Source organism: Cololabis saira, chromosome 1, assembly GCF_033807715.1.
Source record: "Cololabis saira isolate AMF1-May2022 chromosome 1, fColSai1.1, whole genome shotgun sequence".
NCBI lineage: Eukaryota > Metazoa > Chordata > Actinopteri > Beloniformes > Belonidae > Cololabis > Cololabis saira.
This window is the reverse complement of record NC_084587.1, coordinates 57,168,404-57,190,202: the sequence shown is the minus strand read 5'-3', so window position 1 is coordinate 57,190,202 and position 21,799 is coordinate 57,168,404. Positions and strand designations below refer to the sequence as shown.

General features: G+C 40.2%; 1 protein-coding gene across 1 annotated transcript; it reads left to right on the top strand.

Moving 5' to 3' along the window:
• The first annotated feature begins 964 nt into the window (after window positions 1–964).
• lrpap1 (low density lipoprotein receptor-related protein associated protein 1) lies at window positions 965–17,681 on the top strand. Its single transcript, XM_061728310.1, has 8 exons — window positions 965–1,234; window positions 2,914–3,058; window positions 4,365–4,495; window positions 9,684–9,804; window positions 11,067–11,222; window positions 12,540–12,622; window positions 16,907–17,083; window positions 17,432–17,681. The coding sequence occupies exons 1-8, from the start codon at window positions 1,085–1,087 to the stop codon at window positions 17,498–17,500; spliced, it is 1,032 nt and encodes a 343-aa protein (XP_061584294.1). The 5' UTR covers window positions 965–1,084; the 3' UTR covers window positions 17,501–17,681.
• Window positions 17,682–21,799: the final 4,118 nt, after the last annotated feature.

Here is a 21,799-nt window from a genome sequence, read left to right as displayed (position 1 = left end):
ACAGATTTGCCTGAAAATCTCGGAGGGTGAAGCTGGTCCGACCTGGGACAGACCCCCAAGGACCCAGCTCCCAAACCACCCGGGAACCTGGATGATTTAAACCGGATCCGCTCCGCCGCGGCGCCGCGTCCGACTGGCTGAAGGATGGACCGCTCCAGAGCTGGTTGTGGGCGTGGTTTCAGCAGCGGAGGCTGAACCTATGGAAATCTGCTCCTGTCGTGACGTAACGACAGGAGCAGATTCTAATCGGCTCAAAAAAAACCACGTGACACTGGGGGACTCTGTCCGGCGGGGGTCAGAGAGCTTGCAGAAATTCATGGTATTTTGTCTCCCCTGTGCTGGCAGGGTGAGGAGAGACCACTTTATATATGTTAAAACAAGAAAAAACTTGTTTTTCATAATAGGTCCCCTTTAAAGTATGAAATTCTTTGTTTTGTTTGCTTTGTTTTGTTTTCTTATCTTCTCTTTAATTGTTGTCTTGCATGTACAAAATAAAAATCCAATCAAATCAAATCAAATCAAGGACAGAGATACATCCTGAACAAGACAACAATCTCTGTAGTGCCACATATAGACAAATGGCATAAAAATCTTCACACCAAATTTGTTTTCCTTACAAGTGTTTGCAACTATTATACGTGGATTATAAAAGTTGTAAATTGTGACATTTTCTTCTCATATCGAAATCTCTGTAACTTCTGTGTATTCATTAACTCTATATTTTTTACTACATCTTGGTTCATTGCTTCACAAAACGTGCACCTCCTCCTCCGTGCGTGGAGGGTTCCTATTCGCTTACAGTGGTAGGAAGCTAGGTTGCTAGGTAACCACGAGGCGCAGCGTCGCAGGAATTGTAGTTCAAAAAGTTTCGTATCCACTTCACTAAGACCGAGATGCCTAATGCAGAAAACTACATACCCCAGACTGCAACGCGCGCAGAAGAGCCCAGCCCTCCTGGGCGCGTGACTTCTTGTGCTGTTCACGCCCCAGGAACGGACAGGTTGTGGATTTATGCGGTCAAAATTTGATCGATCTAGTTTTATTCTCGGTACTTTTCTGTTTTTGGTGCATAACTATTTCCAGAATGAGGCTGCGGTGTTTGGTCCCAGCTCTGTGTTTGTGTGTGAGCGTGATGGCGGGGAAGTACTCCCGGGAGGTGAACGAGCCCCGGCCCAGGGATGAGCCGGAGTTCAGGATAGCGAAGCTGAACCAGGTGTGGGAGAAAGCCAACAGGGTACGTACGGGGAAGAGCTTTAAACATCTCCTAAAACAGGAGGAAATAGCGCCATGAAGTGATCATCTTCACTTAGGTAGAGTGCCATTTTTGGAATACAGTAGCAGAAAACACTACACAGACATACACAGTATATCTCTTAAAATTAATAAGGTTCCACCTTTTGAATGAAGCCATATTATTTTCTTCATGGATGATTTGGAATGTTTCTGTTTCTAATATTATTAATATAATTTTGTTACTGGGTAAGTACCATATTCATTGTGCCAAATGGAGAAATTGTAAACCCTCCTTTCGGGGTTTTTATTAACGATTTTAAGATTTTTTTTCCCCACATGCCCCCAAGAGTAGAAAACAAAAAAGCAAGTACAATAAGTCTAGACATTGCTCGTTATTTGTTATTCTAATTTAATAATTCCTCTCCTTTTCTATGCTCCATTATGTTAATTAAAATGCTTAATTTATTTTGTTATTCATATGCACCTTTTAATTCTTAGAGCGCCTGTTTTTTTGTTTTTGTATTCCTTACAAGAATCCCCTTTTTTATTTTTATTTTCCTTTCTTTTCATATTGCATTTACATTGCTATTTGTCCATTATCCTCTTTGAGAGTTTATTTTCAATAAAGTTTCAATAAAGTTTTGTCTAAAAAAAAAAAGTAGCAGAAAACAAGCCAGCGGTCACGTGACCACTTAAAGTTATACTTATAATAATTGCTCAGGGGTTTATGTTTATGTTTATGTTCATGTTCTGGATCTCTGGAAAGCGTCTAGAGACAATATCTGTTGTATTAGACGCTATATAAATAAAATTGAATTGAATTGAATTAAAGGGCTTCCAGTTGTTCAGATTAACGGTGTTAGCATGAATAAATTCCCTTGTGATGAGATGCCATGTTTAATTCTGGAGCTGAAAAAGTGAACCAGGTGTTGTACTAAAATGTAAATGTAATGAATACCTAGGGGTCATTTATTTTTTCTTATCCTAGTTGACTTACGCAGTAGATATATGTATGGAGGACCAAACTGACATAATTAAAAATAAAAGCAGAAATATATATATTTTGTTTTTCCTATTCCTTTGACGTGCATTTTCGTCGATGAATATATATTTTCTCTTATTCCCTTTCTTGCTTTTACATTCTTTTGTCTCCTCTTTTTACTTTAGATTGGTCCATAAACAGGAAGAAGCAGGTTCCTTCTTGTTTATTGACCAATAGTAGAGGAGCTGGACCAAGAAAAGCAGCCCTTAATTATGTCAGTTTTGGTCCTCCACACAGAAGTACAGATTGTGAGAATTCCCTCACTGTGTAAAATTGTTAAATGTTAACGATTATATTATATTAATTGTTGAATTATATATAACAGTAACAAACAATTTGGAAGTCAAAGAGGTGATACAGTTAGTCTTCTGTATACTATAGATTAATTGATAAATAAGATAAGATATGGAATAGAATGGATTCAGAATTAAAACAACGTCCAAACATCAACCAGTTTAAAAACAAATATAAAAACATGATTTTCACAAGGTACAAAGAGGAGGGGTTTAGCCTTAGGGGACTGATATAACACTATTGGGTGAATGGGTAGATTTGTTATATTTATGCACACAAATGCAAACTTTCTTCCTCTTTCTGTTGCACTAATTGTGTGATTTTGTTCCCTTTTTGTTTGGCAGATGCAGCTGTCCCCAGTTCAATTGGCTGAGCTGCACAGTGACCTAAAGATCCAGGAGAAAGATGAGCTGCAGTGGAAAAAAATGAAGGTGGAAGGACTGGATGAAAGCGGGGAGAAAGAAGCCCAACTCAGACGCAGCTTCAATGGTGAGGCATTCCGCTGGTTTTGCTGCATGGCGTCCACAACATGTTAATGACACTTAAATTCTGTTGGTATTAAGAGGGTTAGGGGCAGCCTGGGGTTGTTTTGACAGCAGGTCTAATATGGATCTTGTGTTTCCTGTTCTGGCCTCGTGAATACATTTGGCAATGGTGACTTGTGTCCCTAATGCCATTTTCTTAACATTCTTAAACTAAAGTCCATCAAATCACCAGAGGCCAGTTTGTCTCAACAGGACTCGTACAAAATCTTGGAACACAAATATCTCATAACAAAGTGATGTGTGATCCAAATGTAACCTACATACAATTTATTATTCACTTATGAGCCTACTTAACTTCTACCAATGTACCTTTCTGCTCCAGCCAGAGCAGCAAACTCACTCTGCTCTTTTGTTGGCTAACTTGAATTTGTATAGAGGACCTCAAGTAACCTTTTCCCAATACTAATAATACCCTGCTTAGTTTTCTCTTCAATACCTTTTCTTAAACACTTGGTTTCTCAAACCAATAGACACATTCACAGGTTGTGCTTGTCCAGTAGACTTGAGAACGTTTGCATTGTTTTACTTTTTGCACTCATTGTACTCCGATTACAAACACTTTCTGTGAATTTTGTTTTAGCATTGTACATACCTTGAGTACTTCTTCCCCTGTTTACTTGGACATTGAAACAGCACTTTGTATAAGAGCACACTCTAGCTTAAGTATTAGAAGTTAATATGTGACTCAAATGAATTGTAGAAATGCTGAGTGAGGTGCTTCAATGACATGTTACTTTAGGAAAATGAGAGCAGGGCTCCTTCAGAGGGGCATCCAAATCTCATGCTGCATAGATTTCAAATACGTGGCAGAATGTATAGTTACGAATCCTGTTTGACAGAAACTTTTTGAGTGCATTGTGAATTGTATTTATTTATTTATTTTTGGTCTTTTTCAGTCCAGGCAAATGACGATTGTCCTTACAGTTTTTAAATATCAAGTTTTATTTTTTCTCTCACTCCTTCCCCCTATTTCCTGCTTGATGCCATGAAAACTTAGATCTTATCTGCTTGACAAAATGTAGGTTTTCCTTAAGAACGCTGTTTACTGCTGTTCTTTTATAATGTACAGTGACTTTCAAGATTTAGTATTTTTTCAAATGATGAATGTCTTTGTCTATTATATTTATAAAAATAAATTTATATTATTTTGATATTCTCTTGCTTGCCATCTCCCCCTCATGATAACACCTGACACTCTTTTTTTTATTGAGGATTTTATTATGATTTACAACATTAGTTGTATTATGCAGTGATCCTGGCCAAGTATGAAATGGATGGGAAAAGGGACACACGGTCGTTGGAGAGCAACTCACTGAAAAACCACGACACCCAAGAGGAATATGCATTTAATGATCCCAGACTGGACAAACTCTGGAGCAAGGTTTGTGATGTGCAATTATGAGAGGAAAGAAAATTGGAATCAGAAACAGGGTAAACTTTACTGAATAGGTTGAAGAATCGATTAACTTGCCCTCTGTGTACCGAAAACAAACTATAGAAAATTGGGGGGGAAAAAAACAACAGGTAGAGGTTTGAACAAACCACTACATACAAGGAGAAGTGTTACATATTAATGGAAAAACGTTTAAAAGTTCCTCTCTGGTGAATATGATCCAAATAGAGGAACGGCGACGCAAATAAATACTAAAATGTGATGGCTAATGGATATTGTGCTATTATTTCATGCCCCACTGTACTTTAAAATGTACTTGATTTATAATTAATTAATGTAATTAATCACATTTTTATCTCATATCTGCTAAAGGTCCCCAAATAAAGAATTAGAATTCTAGGACATTGTAAAATTGCAGTGCATGACTAATCAATTGAATACACTAAGGGCCTGATTTACTAAAGGTTTGCGTGCGTAAAAACGTGGGCAAACTTGACATCACGCGCAAACCAATGTGCAAGCTGATCTACTAACAGCGTGCAAAGAGGACTGCGCCTCTCAAATGAGCAAAATAGCACACGCTGTTCATTTAGTACCTTTGCCCTGATGAATAATCAATATGGGGCGTACCCGGCAGAAAGCGCTAAATACTGGGAGGGGAAAATGCAAATATGTTCATTTACCACACGCAATGAGATTTACCAAGCCTGAAAGTTTTTGCGGGGATTGTGATTGCGTCTGTATTTAATACGTTCAAAAGGAAGGTGCTAATCTGCCCAGCATTACGCAGGGATGCTTGTTGGTGCCTGATTTGAGGACTGGGGTGGGGATGGCTCAACTTGTGGTGAGGATTCTCCACATGCAAAAGGAGAAATATTTTATTTGAATGTTAAATCGAGTATTATTCAGCAAAAGGTTGCCACAGGAGGCACATTCATTTTTTTTATTTGTGATAATAAATAAATCACGTGTTTTCATGGAGAAAAAAGTGTTTCTTATTGTGCGCCTATACTTGTTCTGCAGTTGTCATACCCCGGTGTTGTGCCGTATTCAGCACCCCTGCCGTGAAACGCACCCCCTCGTCCGTGTCACGTTATGTTTAGCGTCCAGTTTTGTGTTAATGATTCATGTTTAAATGCGCTCATGGATTCCACAATAGTCATACTTTCCCACAATCACAGTCACAGATAACAAAAATCGGGTAAATGGTTATTGATGTCATTCATTAATAGCCTGCTTACTGTGTTGTCTTCCATAATATTTGTAAATATATATAATATAAACTCCTAAGTATGTGTTTGTGTGAGTGTGTATTTATAAATATATTGAAGTGTCGGTGTGTTGTTTTTTTTCTTGGTCTACTTATCATTGAATATACGAGGGGGTGCTTTTCACGGCAGGGGTGCTGAATACGGCACAACAATTTGCCTCTTCCACTAATATCTCTATAACTCCAACTCGTCAAATTTCATTTTGCGCTCGCAAACCGTAAGACACGCAACACCTCATTTAAATACTGCGGTTTGCACCTGTTATCAATTGCGCACGCAATCTTAGTTGATCACCCGCGAAACACACAACAACAGCACGTGCAAACTTTTTCAGTGCATACGCAATTTAGTACTCTTTATTTAGGATCTTAGTAAAATCGGGCCCTAAGAAGAGAAAATTTGAAATCCACATTTTTATTGGTGAAGTGTTTCATAAATTCAATTCAAAAGAAAAAGCTCAAGCACATCAGCAACCAATTAGGCCAGGTGCATTATTCAAAACTGCAATGCAAATACAGTTAAATAAATACAATTCAAAAATAAAATAAGGCTGAGTCTCAAATAGGCACTTAAGCCAACTCTCAATTCAAAATTAAAACTAAAGCTGACTCAATACAGCAATTCAAGTACTAGTAGCTGTAACGTTTACAGTGGAACTTGTCCGGACATGTTTAGTGTTTAAATGATAATTCAGGCTGGAGCAGCTCCGCTGATAGGAAAATTCTTGTTTACAAAATGTACAAATCACCACGTTCTTGTTGATAGTCCAGTCTTCTTTCTTTTTATACATAAACTTGCCGTTCAAAGGGCCAGAAAAGATTTGCTGAGTCTCCCCTGAGTCGTCCAGGTCTGTCACTGCTTTGTTAGTTTGACCAGCAGCAGGAGGGAAGTGACCTGTTACTGCCAAGTGAACTACGGCTCCCTCAATGGGACACATTTAAAATGCTCGCACATTTTGCCACTCATAATTAATTGCGTTAATTTTCATAACGTGTTAATTAGCAGTGTAATTAATTAATCTAATTAACGCACTAAACTGACAGCCCTAAAAACAACACATGAAATAAAGACCTTACTTTATATCAACTGAAAGTAATATAAAGGCTTAAGCACAGCAAAGGTTACAAGCTCATAAGTTTATACCAACAAGATTTTTACTAGCTGTTTAACCACCTGAAAGCAGATTTAAAGGTGACCTATTACCGCTTCTAACCTCCTTCTCTATGATGGATTCTGAGGGGCGGGGCTATGATAATGAGGCTCTGTGCTGCTTGGCTGCCTGAATGATGTGTAGCAGGGGAGGGCACAAAGCCTCTCCGGGCAGAAGAGCAGCATGGGACACTATTAAAGCGTGTCCCATGCGAGCGTCAGCGACAAAATCAAACTGGCCGCGAGTTTAACGGTTTCAGTGTGGACAGAGAGTTTAACGGTTTCAGTGTGGACAGAGAGAGTTTAACGGTTTCAGTGTGGACAGAGAGAGTTTAACGGTTTCAGTGTGGACAGAGAGCGTCTGATGTCATGCAGCTCGACGCGATAGTCTGACGCTCTTAATGCAGAACATGACACGGTGTAAACGACTCCATGGGATCTTAAAGCCTGATTTACGGTTCTGCATTAAATCGACGCGTACCCTACGCCGTAGGCTCTGCGTTGGTGTAACGCGGAACCATAAATCAGCCTTTAGTTCCCTGAAGAGGGGACCGGTGTCGTGCCAAAAAGTGATTGCCTGCCAGAATCTGATTTCTGGCTGCGGGACAGCAGCCCGTTGAGCGATAGCGCTAATACGTCAGAATTTCAGGGGGAAAATCAGATTCTGGCAGTCAATCACTTTTTGGCACGACACCGGGTCACCTCGTCTTCACACTAATTCACACAGGAAGCTTTAATTGAATTCTAAACAGGTACACCACAGTTCTTTACTCTTTTCCTCATCATTTAATTTCTTATGTAACAAGACAAATGAATCATGTTAACTGTAAAGAAATCACAACACTGAATATTCACAAATGGCAACTTTATTGTTAAAAAAATAAACATTTGTACACATTATATACACCTTATACACACCATTCACTGTTTATATACACCAAGTTGTATATAAATAACATGTATGCACTATTGCTGGCTCAAGGAAGGGCCGTGCGTCTTCTGAAGGTGTCGTTGAACAGCTTCAGGTGCATTGGAAGATCTATTCAATTCTATTCAATTTTATTTGCATAGCGTCTAATACAACAGATGTTGTCTCTAGACGCTTTCCAGAGAACCAGAACATGACCATAAACCCCCGAGCAATTATTACATAAACAATGGCAGGTAAAAACTCCCCTAGTGGGAGAAAAACCTTAAACCAAACAGTGGCAAGGAAAAACTCCCCTTTAGGAGGGAAGAAACCTGGACCAGGACCTGGCTCATAAGGGGGGACCCTCCTGCCGAGGGCCAGACTGGGGGAGTCGGGGACGTCAACAGCACAGCAGGCATGTGGAATCAGCAGCGGGATGACCAGAGGGGGGGGGGCGGTACCGGGACCTGGACCGCAGGCCAGCACGCAACACCTGAAGCTCCGGCCTGCAAACATGCACAAAAGAGAAAAAAAAGGGGCCGGCACAAGAAACTACAGGAACGATGGACAAATATGATAGTGATGAGATACTTATAATAAATAAAAATGGAAAAGGAGAAGAGAGGAAGGGGAGAGGAGAGGAGAAGAACGGTGATGGACACCGCCCAGCGGATCATGTAACATCTAACACCAAGCTATATTTGAGACTAACTATTATAGTCTTGTTCTATAGCTGCAACTATGACTACTGACTCTAACACACTAGAGTGTACACTACCTAGAGATTTCCCAACACCAGCTAGAGGTTTACTAAGCACTAACTATAGGCTTTACTAAACAGAAAGGTTTTAAGTTTAGTTTTAAAGGTGGAGGTGGTGTCAGCCTCCTTAACCCAGATTGGAAGTTGGTTCCATAGTAGTGGTGCCTGATAGCAGAACGTCCGCCCTCCAAATCTACATTTGGATACTCTTTTTTTTTTTGTTTTAGTTGTGGGCGTGGTTTCAGGCAGCGGAGGAGGACCTATGGAAATCAGAATCTGAACGCCTCGTAAAAGTCACATCACACCGGACGGCTCATCCGGGCGGCTGTACAGAATCTGCAGAATCTGGTTGCTTTCCTCCTTCTCTGAGTTGGCAGGCTGAGGGGAGACCACTTTATATATGTTAAAACAAGAGAAAACCTGTTTTTCATAATAGGTCCCCTTTAAATGTTACACATTTAATTTAAATCCAGTCATTTAAATCTCAGAACTTATTATAGGCGGACATTAAGTATTTTACATAATAAATGTATCGAAATACTTGCCTGTAGATTTGTGTTTGACGGTCAGAATGATCAATCAACTTTATTTCTATAGCACTTTTTGCAAGTAAAAATCACAAAGTACTTTCACAATAAAATGCTGAGTAAAAAAGGTCAGAATATACAAACAATGGCATTATTTTAACATAAGACAAAGTTAAATAATCTTAAAGGAAAATTATGGATCTCAATAATCATTTTTCCTAGCTATCCCTTTTATACAATTGCTGGAACACAAATTGGTGAACAAAAACACTGCCTGATTAAATAAAGAGCTGTGTTCTACTTCCGAAGTTGATCCCCCAAAGTTCAGATACCTGAACCAGTTATCTAATATTCATTTTGTTTTATTGTGGCACCGATTCACAATGAAAGTATTCTTGGGGGGGGGAAAAAAAACAAAAAGTTAAATACAAGTCTAATGAAATGTAGTTCAGTTGAATCCAATTTTATTGCAGTTATGATGGCATGTAAAATGATGTTGATAAAATGTTGTAGTTAAATGTTCATGCTGCTCTGTCTCTGATGGCTATTCCACCATCAGGCCCAGAGCTCCGGAAAGTTCTCCAGTGAGGAGCTTCTGGTCCTGAAGAGAGAGTTCCAACACCACAAAGACAAGATGCACGAGTACAAAGTCTTGATGGATACTGTTAGCAGGACTGAGGGTGAGCAACATCACCTCCATTGTTGCACCCATTCAGTTTAGTTTTGTGCGTGTGCGTGTGTGTGTGTGTGTATTGGTGTGACGTCTGAGATGCTGTTTGTTGGAACTTGTGGTCAGGAGATATCAGACTGTGCTCTATCAGTGATTACAACATGGAGCTGGAGTCTTCCGCTGGGCTCAGAGGCTTGTGCTGGTTCACCCCAGGTTCCCTTGAGGGTAGTTTCTGTTGACCTTTGTAAAATAACAACCTTCACTTAGATGTCGTCTGTGATGTCGTCTGTGTTCCTCAGCTTCATTTTGTTTGTCTTTTGATCCAAATGTCAGTTGACTATTGTTCCATCAGTGTAATAAAGTCCACATGGGACTATCTGAGGCCACGTTTACACAGAGCCGGGTATTTACAAAAACGGATATTTCCCCCTCTACGTTTTGAAAAATTCCATCATTTACACAAACCCGTATAAATAGCTGTTAAGGTGCTATGAGCAGCCAAACCTACAGGGGGCAGTGTAACGAGAAGATAAAATCACGCTAGCCAATCAGAATCCTGGAAAAAACCATCAACAAATGACACTAGTAACTTCCAGTTACTTCCAAGATGAATGAGAGTATTTCGTTTGCAGTGACAGAGAAGTGGAGTTACTTTTAAGTGTGACTTTAGAATATAAAACAGGTAAAATACAAGAAAATATTGACGGTTACAAACTAATTGTAAACACAGGTGTCACTCATAACGCTGGTGACGTTTCTGTCTCATAATGTGACGTTCTGAAGCCTAAATGTCAGTTTCCCTCTGTTTACAAGCAAACGTGAAGACGGAGTTTTTGCAAATCTCCACTTTGGCCGGAGTTTTCAGAGATGATGGTTTTTGGAGACTTTGAGCTTCATTTTCGTGTAAACGAACGGCCAAAACCCATGAAAACACCAGCGTTTTTGCTACGTGGAAACGGGGCCTCAGTCCTTCCACCCTGTTTTTTCTATGGTGAGGTAAACAGGAATCTCATAACCTGGTGGTCTTAACCAGTGCTGTTCTTAAAGAGAGAGACATTTGGAAAAAAAGATGTTTATTTTATGACTTGACAAAGGGAAACTTAAATATTTCTTTTTCTTCTATGACATTAATTTCCTTCCTTTTTGCTTCGGCCATCTCCCTCATTTTCTCAACTCATCTCAACCCATTTAACCAAACCACCCTCCCACACTACTTCATTGGTTTTTTCACACCTACTCTGTCTATAACCTCCTCCTTTCATCTTGGAACAGCGATACACAAGAACGTGATCTCTCCCTTGGAAGGTGATGCCAAAGAGCACGTATTGCAGCAGAAGCACACACAGCTAAAGGAGAAAATGAGAAATCTCAACCTTGGCTTTGAGCGCATCCACAAAATCAGCCACGAAGGCTTCACCGAAAACAGTGGTGAGAGGCAATTTACATTTTATCATTCATGCCGTCAGTTTATTCTGAAGTATTTGTGATCATAGTAACACACTGCTAGGTCACTGTTGGGAAACAGTGATAGCTTTGTGTTGGTACCTGGAAATGGTGCATTTTCAGATTTGTAGCTGCTCTCAATAGTGAATCAATTTATTGAGTGCGTTTACATGGGAAGTTTTATTCCTCTTTAATTCAGAATTAAAATTAAATCTGATTTAAAATGAGTAAAAATTACCACGTAAACACCTAATTCTGAATGAAAATGGCCATTCCGAATTAAACTTAATTCCGAAGTAAGTGGTTGGTTTATTCCGATTTTAAATCCGAATAGAATAATTCCGCGATCATGTCTACACTCATTCCACTTAAAATTAATTCCGGTCTTTCTTTCTGCTCGTTCCCTCGCCCGTCTGTCTCCATGACGATTATATTCCGCGCTGGGCTGGTTTTCCAAACAAAGTTTCAAGATGGCAGCACGCAGTAAACGCTGGTCAAGAGCAGAGACCATTTATTTAATAAATAGCTTGGAGGACCTGGAAATAAATAAAAGAACAGATGGAAAAAGGAAACATAAAAATTGTGAGCTTTTCAAAGTTGTAGCGGCTAAGCAGCTAAGTTTGTTTTTCGTAACTTCCGGTCCGCCCCCCTATCCAACCCCCAGACTTTAAGCGGAATTGGATAAAGCCGATCAAACGTGTTTTCCACGTGAACCTCAATTCGGAATTACTATTTCCATGTTAACTCAAAGGAAAATGGTTTAATTCGGAATTATTTAATTCAGAGTAATTCATTCCTAATTAAAAAACATCATGTAACCGTGGCCATTGATGATCCTTGTGCTTTTAGTCAGAGAGCTCACTGCTCTCTATGATTACATTTTCTAAGTTTGTGGTCTTTGTAACATATTCAACAGCTTGTGCTCAAGTTGTTGAGGATTCACTGGTGAAGTCAATTAAGTTTCTACAAGTTTATAACTGCTCCTTACCTTCATCTCTATCTTCATCTCGTTTTTCCTTGCCACTGTTTGGCTTAAGGTTTTTCTCCCACTAGGGGAGTTTTTACCTGCCATTGTTTATGTAATAATTGCTCGGTGGTTTATGTTCTGGGTCTCTGGAAAGCGTCTAGAGACAACTTTTGTTGTATTAGACGCTATATTTCTAAAATTACACGCTAAAATTGAATTGAATTGAATTGAATTAAATCTCTAGTTGTACCACTCCATCCATTTTGCAGTGCTATGACTCCAAACTCCTTTGGATTATATGCTCATGCTTTTCTCTGTCTGTTAATGTTCTGTAGAGTTCCGGGAGCCCCGTGTCATTGAATTGTGGGAGACTGCCAAGCTTGGCAATCTCACCAAAGATGAGCTAGACTCTCTAAAGGTAGTATTTATTTATTTATTTATTTATTTATTTATAGTTTAGCAAGCTTCTTCCAGAAAATATATAATTTTATTTATAAGACTGAAAACATTTAATTCAGAGTTCAACTTATGATAACTCTTAACCATTTATAGGGAAGTCAATAAAATACTTGATATTTCAACTCTAGAGGGCTATTGGAGAATATCATAATGTTACTATTAACATTGTAACCTTTTTTTTTATACGTTGTTCAACTGATGTCTCCAAGTATTGTCACTTGCCCTGTAAAGCTGTAAATGCTTTTTCAGTAAAATCATTATTATTTTGCAATGTGTTTTGTAGCCAAATACAATACTTGTGTATGATACTAATTAGTGCTGTCAAGCGATTAAAACAAATTATGAGGTTAATTAAGATCTGTAATTAATTAATCTAATTAATCTTTTTTTAATCTCAACTAGGATTGCTGAGAAAAGCCATAAACTTGAGGTGTTTTTCCTTCAAATTTATTACATTATTGTGGCGTATCAAAAGATTGATATATAACAACAAAAAAAGTGGCTTCATGAAGTCATTTATTAATTTTTTTTTTAACAGACTTGAACAGATGCAGTCCTAGCCATTTAGAGTGGGGCAAAAAAGTATTTGGTCAGACACCAGTTGTGCAAGTTCTCCCACTAAAGTGGCAGCTGGCTGGAGAGAGATCGCCAGGGAGCTGGAAGTTTCTGATAAGATAATAAGATATAATAATAATAAGATAATATAGAATAATAATAATATAATAATAAGATAATATTTCTTTCTGCCACTTTATTGAGGTTTTTGTAGTGAAATGAGGAGGTATCATAGAGATAACTTCTCATTTCAACTAACTGGATCAGCCGTTCCTCATCCATGACTGTTTCCTACAGCGCTTTAACCGGCTTTCAACGCGAGCGGCAGGAAGAAAATAGAAGAACATTTAAATATCACAATATCGAGCTTGTAACAAGTACTCTACTCTACTCTAAATCGATAACAGTAACTAGATGTTTACTAAACACTAACTAGAGATTTACTAAACACCAACTAGAGGTTTACTAAACACTAACTAGAGGTTTACTAAACACTAACTAGAGGTTTACTAAACACTAACTAGAGGTTTACTGACACTATCTAGAGGTTTATTAAACACTAACTAGAGGTTTACTAACACTAACTAGAGGTTTACTAAACACTAACTAGAGGTTTACTAAACACTAACTAGAGGTTTACTAAACACTAACTAGAGGTTTACTAAACACTAACTAGAGGTTTACTGACACTATCTAGAGGTTTAATAAACACTAACTAGAGGTTTACTAAACACTAACTAGAGGTTTACTAAACACTAACTAGAGGTTTACTAAACACTAACTAGAGGTTTACTGACACTATCTAGAGGTTTAATAAACACTAACTAGAGGTTTACTAACACTAACTAGAGGTTTACTAAACACTAACTAGAGGTTTACTAACACTAACTACAGGTTTACTAAACACCAACTAGAGGTTTACTTAACACCAACTAGAGGTTTACTGACACTATCTAGAGGTTTACTAAACACCAACTAGAGGTTTACTAAACACTAACTAGAGGTTTACTAAACACTAACTAGAGGTGTACTAAACACTAACTAGAGGTGTACTAAACACTAACTAGAGGTGTACTAAACACTAACTAGAGGTTTACTAAACACTAACTAGAGGTGTACTAAACACTAACTAGATGTTTACTAACACTAACTAGATGTTTACTAAACACTAACTAGTGTTTACTAACACTAACTAGATGTTTACTAACACTAACTAGAGGTTTACTAAACACTAACTAGAGGTTTACTTACACTAACTATATGTTTACTAAACACCAACTAGAGGTTTACTAACACTAACTAGAGCAGTGATTCTTAACCATAGGGCCGCGGCCCAATGTTGGGCCGCGAGCGCCATCTAGTGGGCCGCAAAAGAAAATTCAGTTTTGTAAGTGTGGGCCGCGGGGGCCGCGGGACTGCATAGCAACTCCCAACCAAATGAGGAGAAGACACTCAGCTAGCTGTACGTGTAATAGTAAGAGAAATGGTGTGTTTTTACAGAAAAAAATCCTTTATTTTGCACAGAGTAGGTTTAGATCCGCCAGGATCAGGGATACTACGGCGTAGGGTCTGCGTCGATTTACGCGGAACCATAATTCAGGCTTAAGGCGGACGTAAATGAAGCCACCATGAGAAGGGGGAAGGGGGGCGTGATTTGCCAGTGATTGCCCGGCGGCGGCTCCGTGGGGCTCGCTGCCGAGAAGGAGACGAGACTCGGGGAGCTGCCCCGCAGAGGCGGGCCGGAGAGCCGGAGGAGCCGCCCGACTGAGCGGGAGCCGACGCGTCCCCGCGGCCGCGGAGCCCGCTGCCGCTCGGGCGGCGGCGGGTTCCGTCGTTACTGCTGAAGGATGGTAGATGCGTGGGCTGAAGTGTCTGCTGGACTGGACTGTTGTTGCAAAAGCATCGGAAAGTGACTGGGCTGCAGCGCGGAGAGCTGCGGGCTCGGATGAAGCCCGACACGCTGAGTCCTGACAACTGATTAATTTAATATCTTAAATAAAATAAATCTTAAAACACCCATGTTTGAGTCCAGATACAGCTGTGAGGCAGCTTTCTCCACAATGAACATAATTAAAACTAAATATCGTTCCAGGTTCACCAGCAGCACCTTCACATGAGAACCTGACACCATCCAGCCCAGATTTAAAGTCCTGACAGGAGAAAGCTCAGTTATCTCACTGAACAACAGAAATGGGCGCATAAGATTATAAGAGGGGAAGAAAGAGAAACTGCAAAACTGTTCAATTGTTAAGATGTGTTTATATTCATTTAGTATAAAAATGTGTTGAGACAATTAAAAAAGAAAAGGGGAAATACAAACTGCTGGTAGAGAAATAAAATAAGATAGCATTTGAAAAATAAAATAAAATCAATTTTATTTTGAAGAGAAAAAAATATGTGTAATTCAAGTTACACGTGTTAAGTGGCAAATATTTTTGAAATGTACTTTTTTAATATAACAGTCAGATGCAGATGTTGATACAACTATGAGGCTACTTGAATATACACACACACACACATATATATATATATATATATATATATATATATATATATATATATATAATGATGTTCTGGACCTTCGCTTGAGTAAATCTTCTCTAAATGGACCTCTTAAAGTTTTAGTTGAATACCCCTGCTATACAATTTTAATATTTAATGGGCCCCGGGCCACTCTGTACTGAAAAAATTGGGCCCCAAGGTCAGAAAGGTTAAGAACCCCTGAACTAGAGGTTTACTAAACACTAACCAGAGGTTTACTGAACACTAACTAGATGTTTACTGAACACTAACTAGAGGTTTACTAAACACTAACTAGAGGTTTACTAACACTAACTAGAGGTTTACTAACACTAACTAGAGGTTTACTAACACTAACTAGAGGTTTACTAACACCAACTAGAGGTTTACTAAACACCAACTAGAGGTTTACTAACACTAACTAGAGGTTTACTGAACACTAACTAGAGGTTTACTAAACACTAACTATAGGCTTTACTAAACAGAAAGGTTTTCAGTTTAGTTTTAAAGGTGGAGGGGGTGTCAGCCTCCTTAACCCAGATTGGAAGTTGGTTCCATAGTAATGGTGCCTGATAGCAGAACGCCCGCCCTCCAAATCTACATTTAGATACTCTAGGAACTACGAGTAAACCTGCACTCTGAGAGCGGAGAGCTCTGCCAGGAACATAAGGCACTATCAGGTCTTGTAAATAGTGCAGAGCTAAGCCGTTTTGGGCTTTATACACAAGTAATAACGTTTTAAATTGGATTCTGAATTTTATGGGTAGCCAATGGAGCGACTCTAACACTGGAGAGATGTGGTCTCTCCTGCTGATTCCTGTCAGCACTCTGCTGCTGCATTTAGGATCAGCTGGAGCCTATTCAGCAAATTACTTGGACATCCTAGATGCTTTGGACCAAAAATAATAACCTCAGTTTTATCGGAATTTAAAAGAAAGGTTTATATTCATACAATTAATTTAGCAGATTAAACAGATTGTTTTTATTTTCTTTTTGGCCTGAAGATCACTTGAATCAGAGGGAAACCTTCAGATTAAATTTCATGACATATTTTCTCTGTTCACTGCTCAAATATTATGCTACCTCCCGTGTGCAGCTTTGAATTAGATTATTTAAGATCAATTAATACATGTTTATATAAGTCTGCTCTTGTGCTTTTCTTGTTTAGGAGGAGTTGTATCATTTTGAGACCAAGGTGGAGAAGCACAGCCATTATCAAGAGCAGCTGGAGCTGTCCCATCAGAAGCTGCAACATGTAGAGGCTTTAGGAGACAAAAAGCACATAAAACAAACCCTGGAAAAGTACAATACTCTTGCCGAGAAGACTAGAGAAATGGGTTACAAGGTAAGCAGGGTTCTTTCATTTCATTTACTTTCTGTCTTTTGTATGAGCATGAACCTGCAGATTAGACAAAATGCAGCTTCATTCTATTTTAACATTGACTTTACTTATCAGATCCAGTCTTTATTTCTGATAAAGTCAATGCGAGATATAAAACCAAGTACCATGTGTTAAGTCTTTTGTGTAGCAGGAACTCATCGTAGGTTTGATAAGAGTGCAACTATTACCTGAGAAAGTTAAAAATCGTCTTTGGTGTCATAACAAACACGTTTGTCACAGAAAATGAGCCTCAACTCTACTGTCAATTAAATGGTTTGTGTTAAATGTTTATGTCTCATCGTTTGATTTCAGATGAAGAAACACATGCAAGACCTGTCCAATAAGATCTCACGCCAAGGTCTCCAGCACAATGAACTCTGAGTGGCTCTGACCCTGATCGCCATCATCTGTGTGGAATAATAGCTGACGCAAAAGCCAAACACAACACATACTGGACTTTATCATTTCAAATTAGAATTAATTTGTAAAAATCCATGGAAGGTTTTCTACTTTTTTCTTGTGTATAAATCACTGAATAAACAAAATATGGGTTAAAAAATTATGCATATGATATTTTTATAAATCAGCTGCATTTTTTTCATTACACAAATTGATCAAATTAAATCATTCCGTCTACGCCAGTCGGAAGTCACTAAAGTTAATATTGTGGCGGTGTGTAACTACGCCAAAACCATGTCGGACTCCGTAGGTTTCTCTGGTCCCCTCCCCAATCTGACCAGCGATGACATGTTTAGCTGCATGTTCTTGCGCCGCCGCTGGCTGTCGTGGTGGTGTTCAGAAAACGACGTGGCCTTCATTGACAATTGGAAGATATTTTTGGGGAAAGCCCGGTCTGATTAGAAGAGACGGCATTCATCCCACCCAGGATGGTGCAGCTCTTGTCTCTAGTAATCTGGTCAATATTATTAGACACAATGCAGGGTCCAGGCCAGGATGCAGAGCTGCAGTTTAACACACTTCTCTGCTGCTTCTCCAGGACCAACGCCTGCCAATAAAACTGTAGGATTGCATTATGTAATTGGCGACTCTAACCAGGTGCCTGATGAACACATCACTCCGGTTTTATCCTCTCTTCACTGGCTCCCTGTTAAACAACAAGTAGATATTAAAGTACTTCGTATTGTCTTTAAATCTATGAATGGCTTAGCTCCCTCCTACATGGTTGACATACTCACTGAATACATACCGGACAGATCCCTTAGATCAGGGGTTCTTAACCTTTCTGAGCTTGGGGCCCAATTTTTTCAGTACGGAGTGGCCCGGGGCCCATTAAATATAAACACTGTATAGCAGGGGTATTCAACTTTAAGAGGTCCATTTAGAGAAAATGTACTCAAGCGAAGGTCATCATAATATATATATATATATATATATATATATATATATATATATATATGTGTGTGTGTGTATATATATTCAAGTAGCCTCATAGTTGTATCAACATCTGCATCTGACTGTTATATTAAAAAAAGTACATATTTGCCAATTAACATGTTTAACTTGAATTAAACATATTTTTTTCTCTTAAAAATAAAGTAGATTTTATTTTATTTTTCAAATGCTATCTTATTTTATTTCTCTACCAGCAGTTTGAATTTCCCCTTTTCTTTGTTAATTGTCTCAACACATTTTTATACTAAATTAATATAAACACATCTTAACAATTTAAGGTTCAGGTTCAGGTTCTCATATGTGGAGGTGCTCATTGATGAGCCTGAAACGATATTTAGTTTTAATTATGTTCACTGTGGAGAAAGCTGCTTCACAGCTGTATCTGGACCCAAACATGGGTGTTTTAAGATGCTCAGCTTATTTTTCTGTGACTTCAGTTCAGACTTGAGTGGATATGTTTGATGAAAAACGTTGTGTTTTGTTTCAGTGGCGTTTTACTTTCGCACTTTGAATGCCACGGTCTCTGAACGTATGAGACACTGGTTTTGTCCCAGTGGGAAGACTGAACAGGATGAATTTGTCCATTCCGGGTTGCATATTTAAAAATACAGCGAGGACAAAAATTAGTTTGATTTTACTTTAAGTTATTTACATTAATAAGTTGTCAGGACTCAGTGTGTCGAGTTCATCCGAGCCTGATCAGCTGCGACGGGCACAGCCCGCACCGCAGCTCTCTGGTCGCGCTGCAGCAGTTACTTTCCGATGCTTTTTCGAAAGCCCGAACAGTCCAGTCCAGCAGACACGTCAGCCCACGCATCTACATCTACCATCCTTCAGCAGTAACGACAGAGCCCACCGCCCGAGCGGCAGCCTCAGCCGACCTCCCCGGCCGCGGGGACGCGCCGGGATAAATGAGCACGCCGCGCTCGCTCGCTCTGGGCGCAGACCCAATTAATCGATCCCTAATCCTGGCGGATCTAAACCTACTCTGTGCAAAATGAAGGATTTTCTCTGTAAAGACACACCATTTCTCTTACTATTACACGTACAGCTAGCTGAGTGTCTTCTTCTCCTCATTTGGTTGGGAGTTGCTATGCAGTCCCGCGGCCCTCGCGGCCCACACGTACAAAACTGATTTTTTTTTGGCGGCCCACTAGATGGCGCTCGCGGCCCAAGTGTGGGCCGCGGCCCTATGGTTAAGAATCACTGAAGTAGACTATGATGTAGTTCGGATACCAAAAATGAAGACATATATGTCAAATAATCTTGTTACCTTCCATAAGATCGCAGCTGAATGGGAACGATCTCCAGGTCCAGCAACACGAACATCCCGCAGGTTTGACTTCTCCAGCTTCAGTTACAGCAGCCGAGCTTTATGCCACGCATTGTTCAAACACTGGCTAGGCTCGACATTTGCTTTCAAATAAACAAAACGATCATGTTTGTATGACATGACATAACCGATTTTGTCTCTGTGCAGATATTGATAAACCTCAGAAACTTTCAGATTGTCCATTGCGGATTGCAGGAAGTAGGAGCAGATCCTGCTGTCAGTTCTGCTGCTGTCATCACGTTATCCTCCCAGTTCTGCACTGAATTCGGGTGGGGAGAGTAACGCCATCTCCAGCCAAAGTAGTAGAACCGAGTTTCCATGGCAAAGACATAGTTTTCGACATTAAAAGCTCACGAGCAGCGAGTCTTTGCTTTAGGTTTGTATCCACGCCGCTGTGTTTGCACCGGTAGACGCTGTGTTTGCACCGGTAGACGCTGTGCAAACCCCTCCCGCCGGAAATGACATGCATTAATGCAGAAGAATGGCAGCGCCCGTGTTCTGGCGCGTAAAACTGTCTATACTCGGGTCTTTTGTCACTGCCCAGAACCAGGAAGCACTGTGGTAAGAGAAAAGAAACCATTAGACACTGACACTCATGATTTACAGTCTTTAAATAATAAAGAGTTAACTCAAAACCATAACATTGTGTTTGTGTGTGTGTTTCTGTAACATTATGGGGGAGAAAAATAGCACAGGACACATACCAAGATGTTAAATGTAGCTTAGTGTGTGCACCCACCAGCCTATCAATAGCATGCTACCTGGCTAACATGTGGTATGTGGAATGAGTGATGGTGTGGTGTGCTGGTGTAGTGTTTCTCCAGTGGCAGGGAAAGCTGCCACATTACCTCCCCCCTCTCCTGGCGCAACCGTGGTGGTCAGCCGAGACAAGTAGTCTGCCAACAGGTTGGTCTTGCCGGACTTGTGCCTGATCCTGAAACTGAAGGGTTGCAAAGTCAAGATACCATCGTGTGATCCTAGCATTGCGATCCTTTATTGTGTTGATCCAAGATAGAGCTCTGTGGTCTGTTTCTAAGTCGAACTCCCTTCCAAGGAGATAATATCGCAAACTCTCCAAAGCCCATTTAATGGCTAAGCCCTCCTTCTCAATTTTTGAATATTTGGTCTCCCGGGGTTCCAACTTACGGCTGAGATACAACACTGGTCTCTCCTCTCCCTCGTCCCCTTGTATCAACACAGCTCCAATGCCAACATCAGAAGCATCTGTCTGGACCATGGAGCGCTTCTGAAAGTCAGGACTACAGAGGACAGGTGAGGAACACATGGCATTCTTGAGAGCAGTAAAAGCTTGTTCACATTCGGGGGACCATCTTACAGGGTTAGGTTCTCCTTTTTGAGTCAGATTTGTCAGAGGGGTGGCAAGAGTGGAGTAGTGGGGAATGAAGTTAGAATACCACCCTACAAGGCCTACGAATGACCTCACCTGCTTCTTGGTGCGTGGGCGCTGGGCATTACGAATGGCTTCGGCCTTGTCCACAAGAGGGCGGATGTGACCCCCTCCAAGCTGGAAGCCCAGATATTGGACTTCACCCTTGGCCCACTCACACTTTTGAGCATTGAGGGTCAAGCCGGCCTTCTCGATGCAGGTCAGGATCTGTCTCAGATGATGGAGATGGTCCTCCCAGGAATGGCTGAAGATGACGACGTCATCAAGGTAAGCCGCACTGAAGGATTCAAACCCTGTGAGAACAGCATTCATCAACCTTTGGAACGTCGCAGGTGCTCCATGCAGTCCAAACAGCATTACCGTAAACTGATACAGTCCTGATGGGGTACGAAAAGCGGTGTACTTTGAGGTCTCCTCCAGTGGAATCTGCCAATACCCTTTGCAAAGGTCCAGCGTGGTTATGTACTTGGCAGTCCCAACACGCTCCACCAGGTCATCTATGCGAGGCATGGGGTAAGCGTCAAAG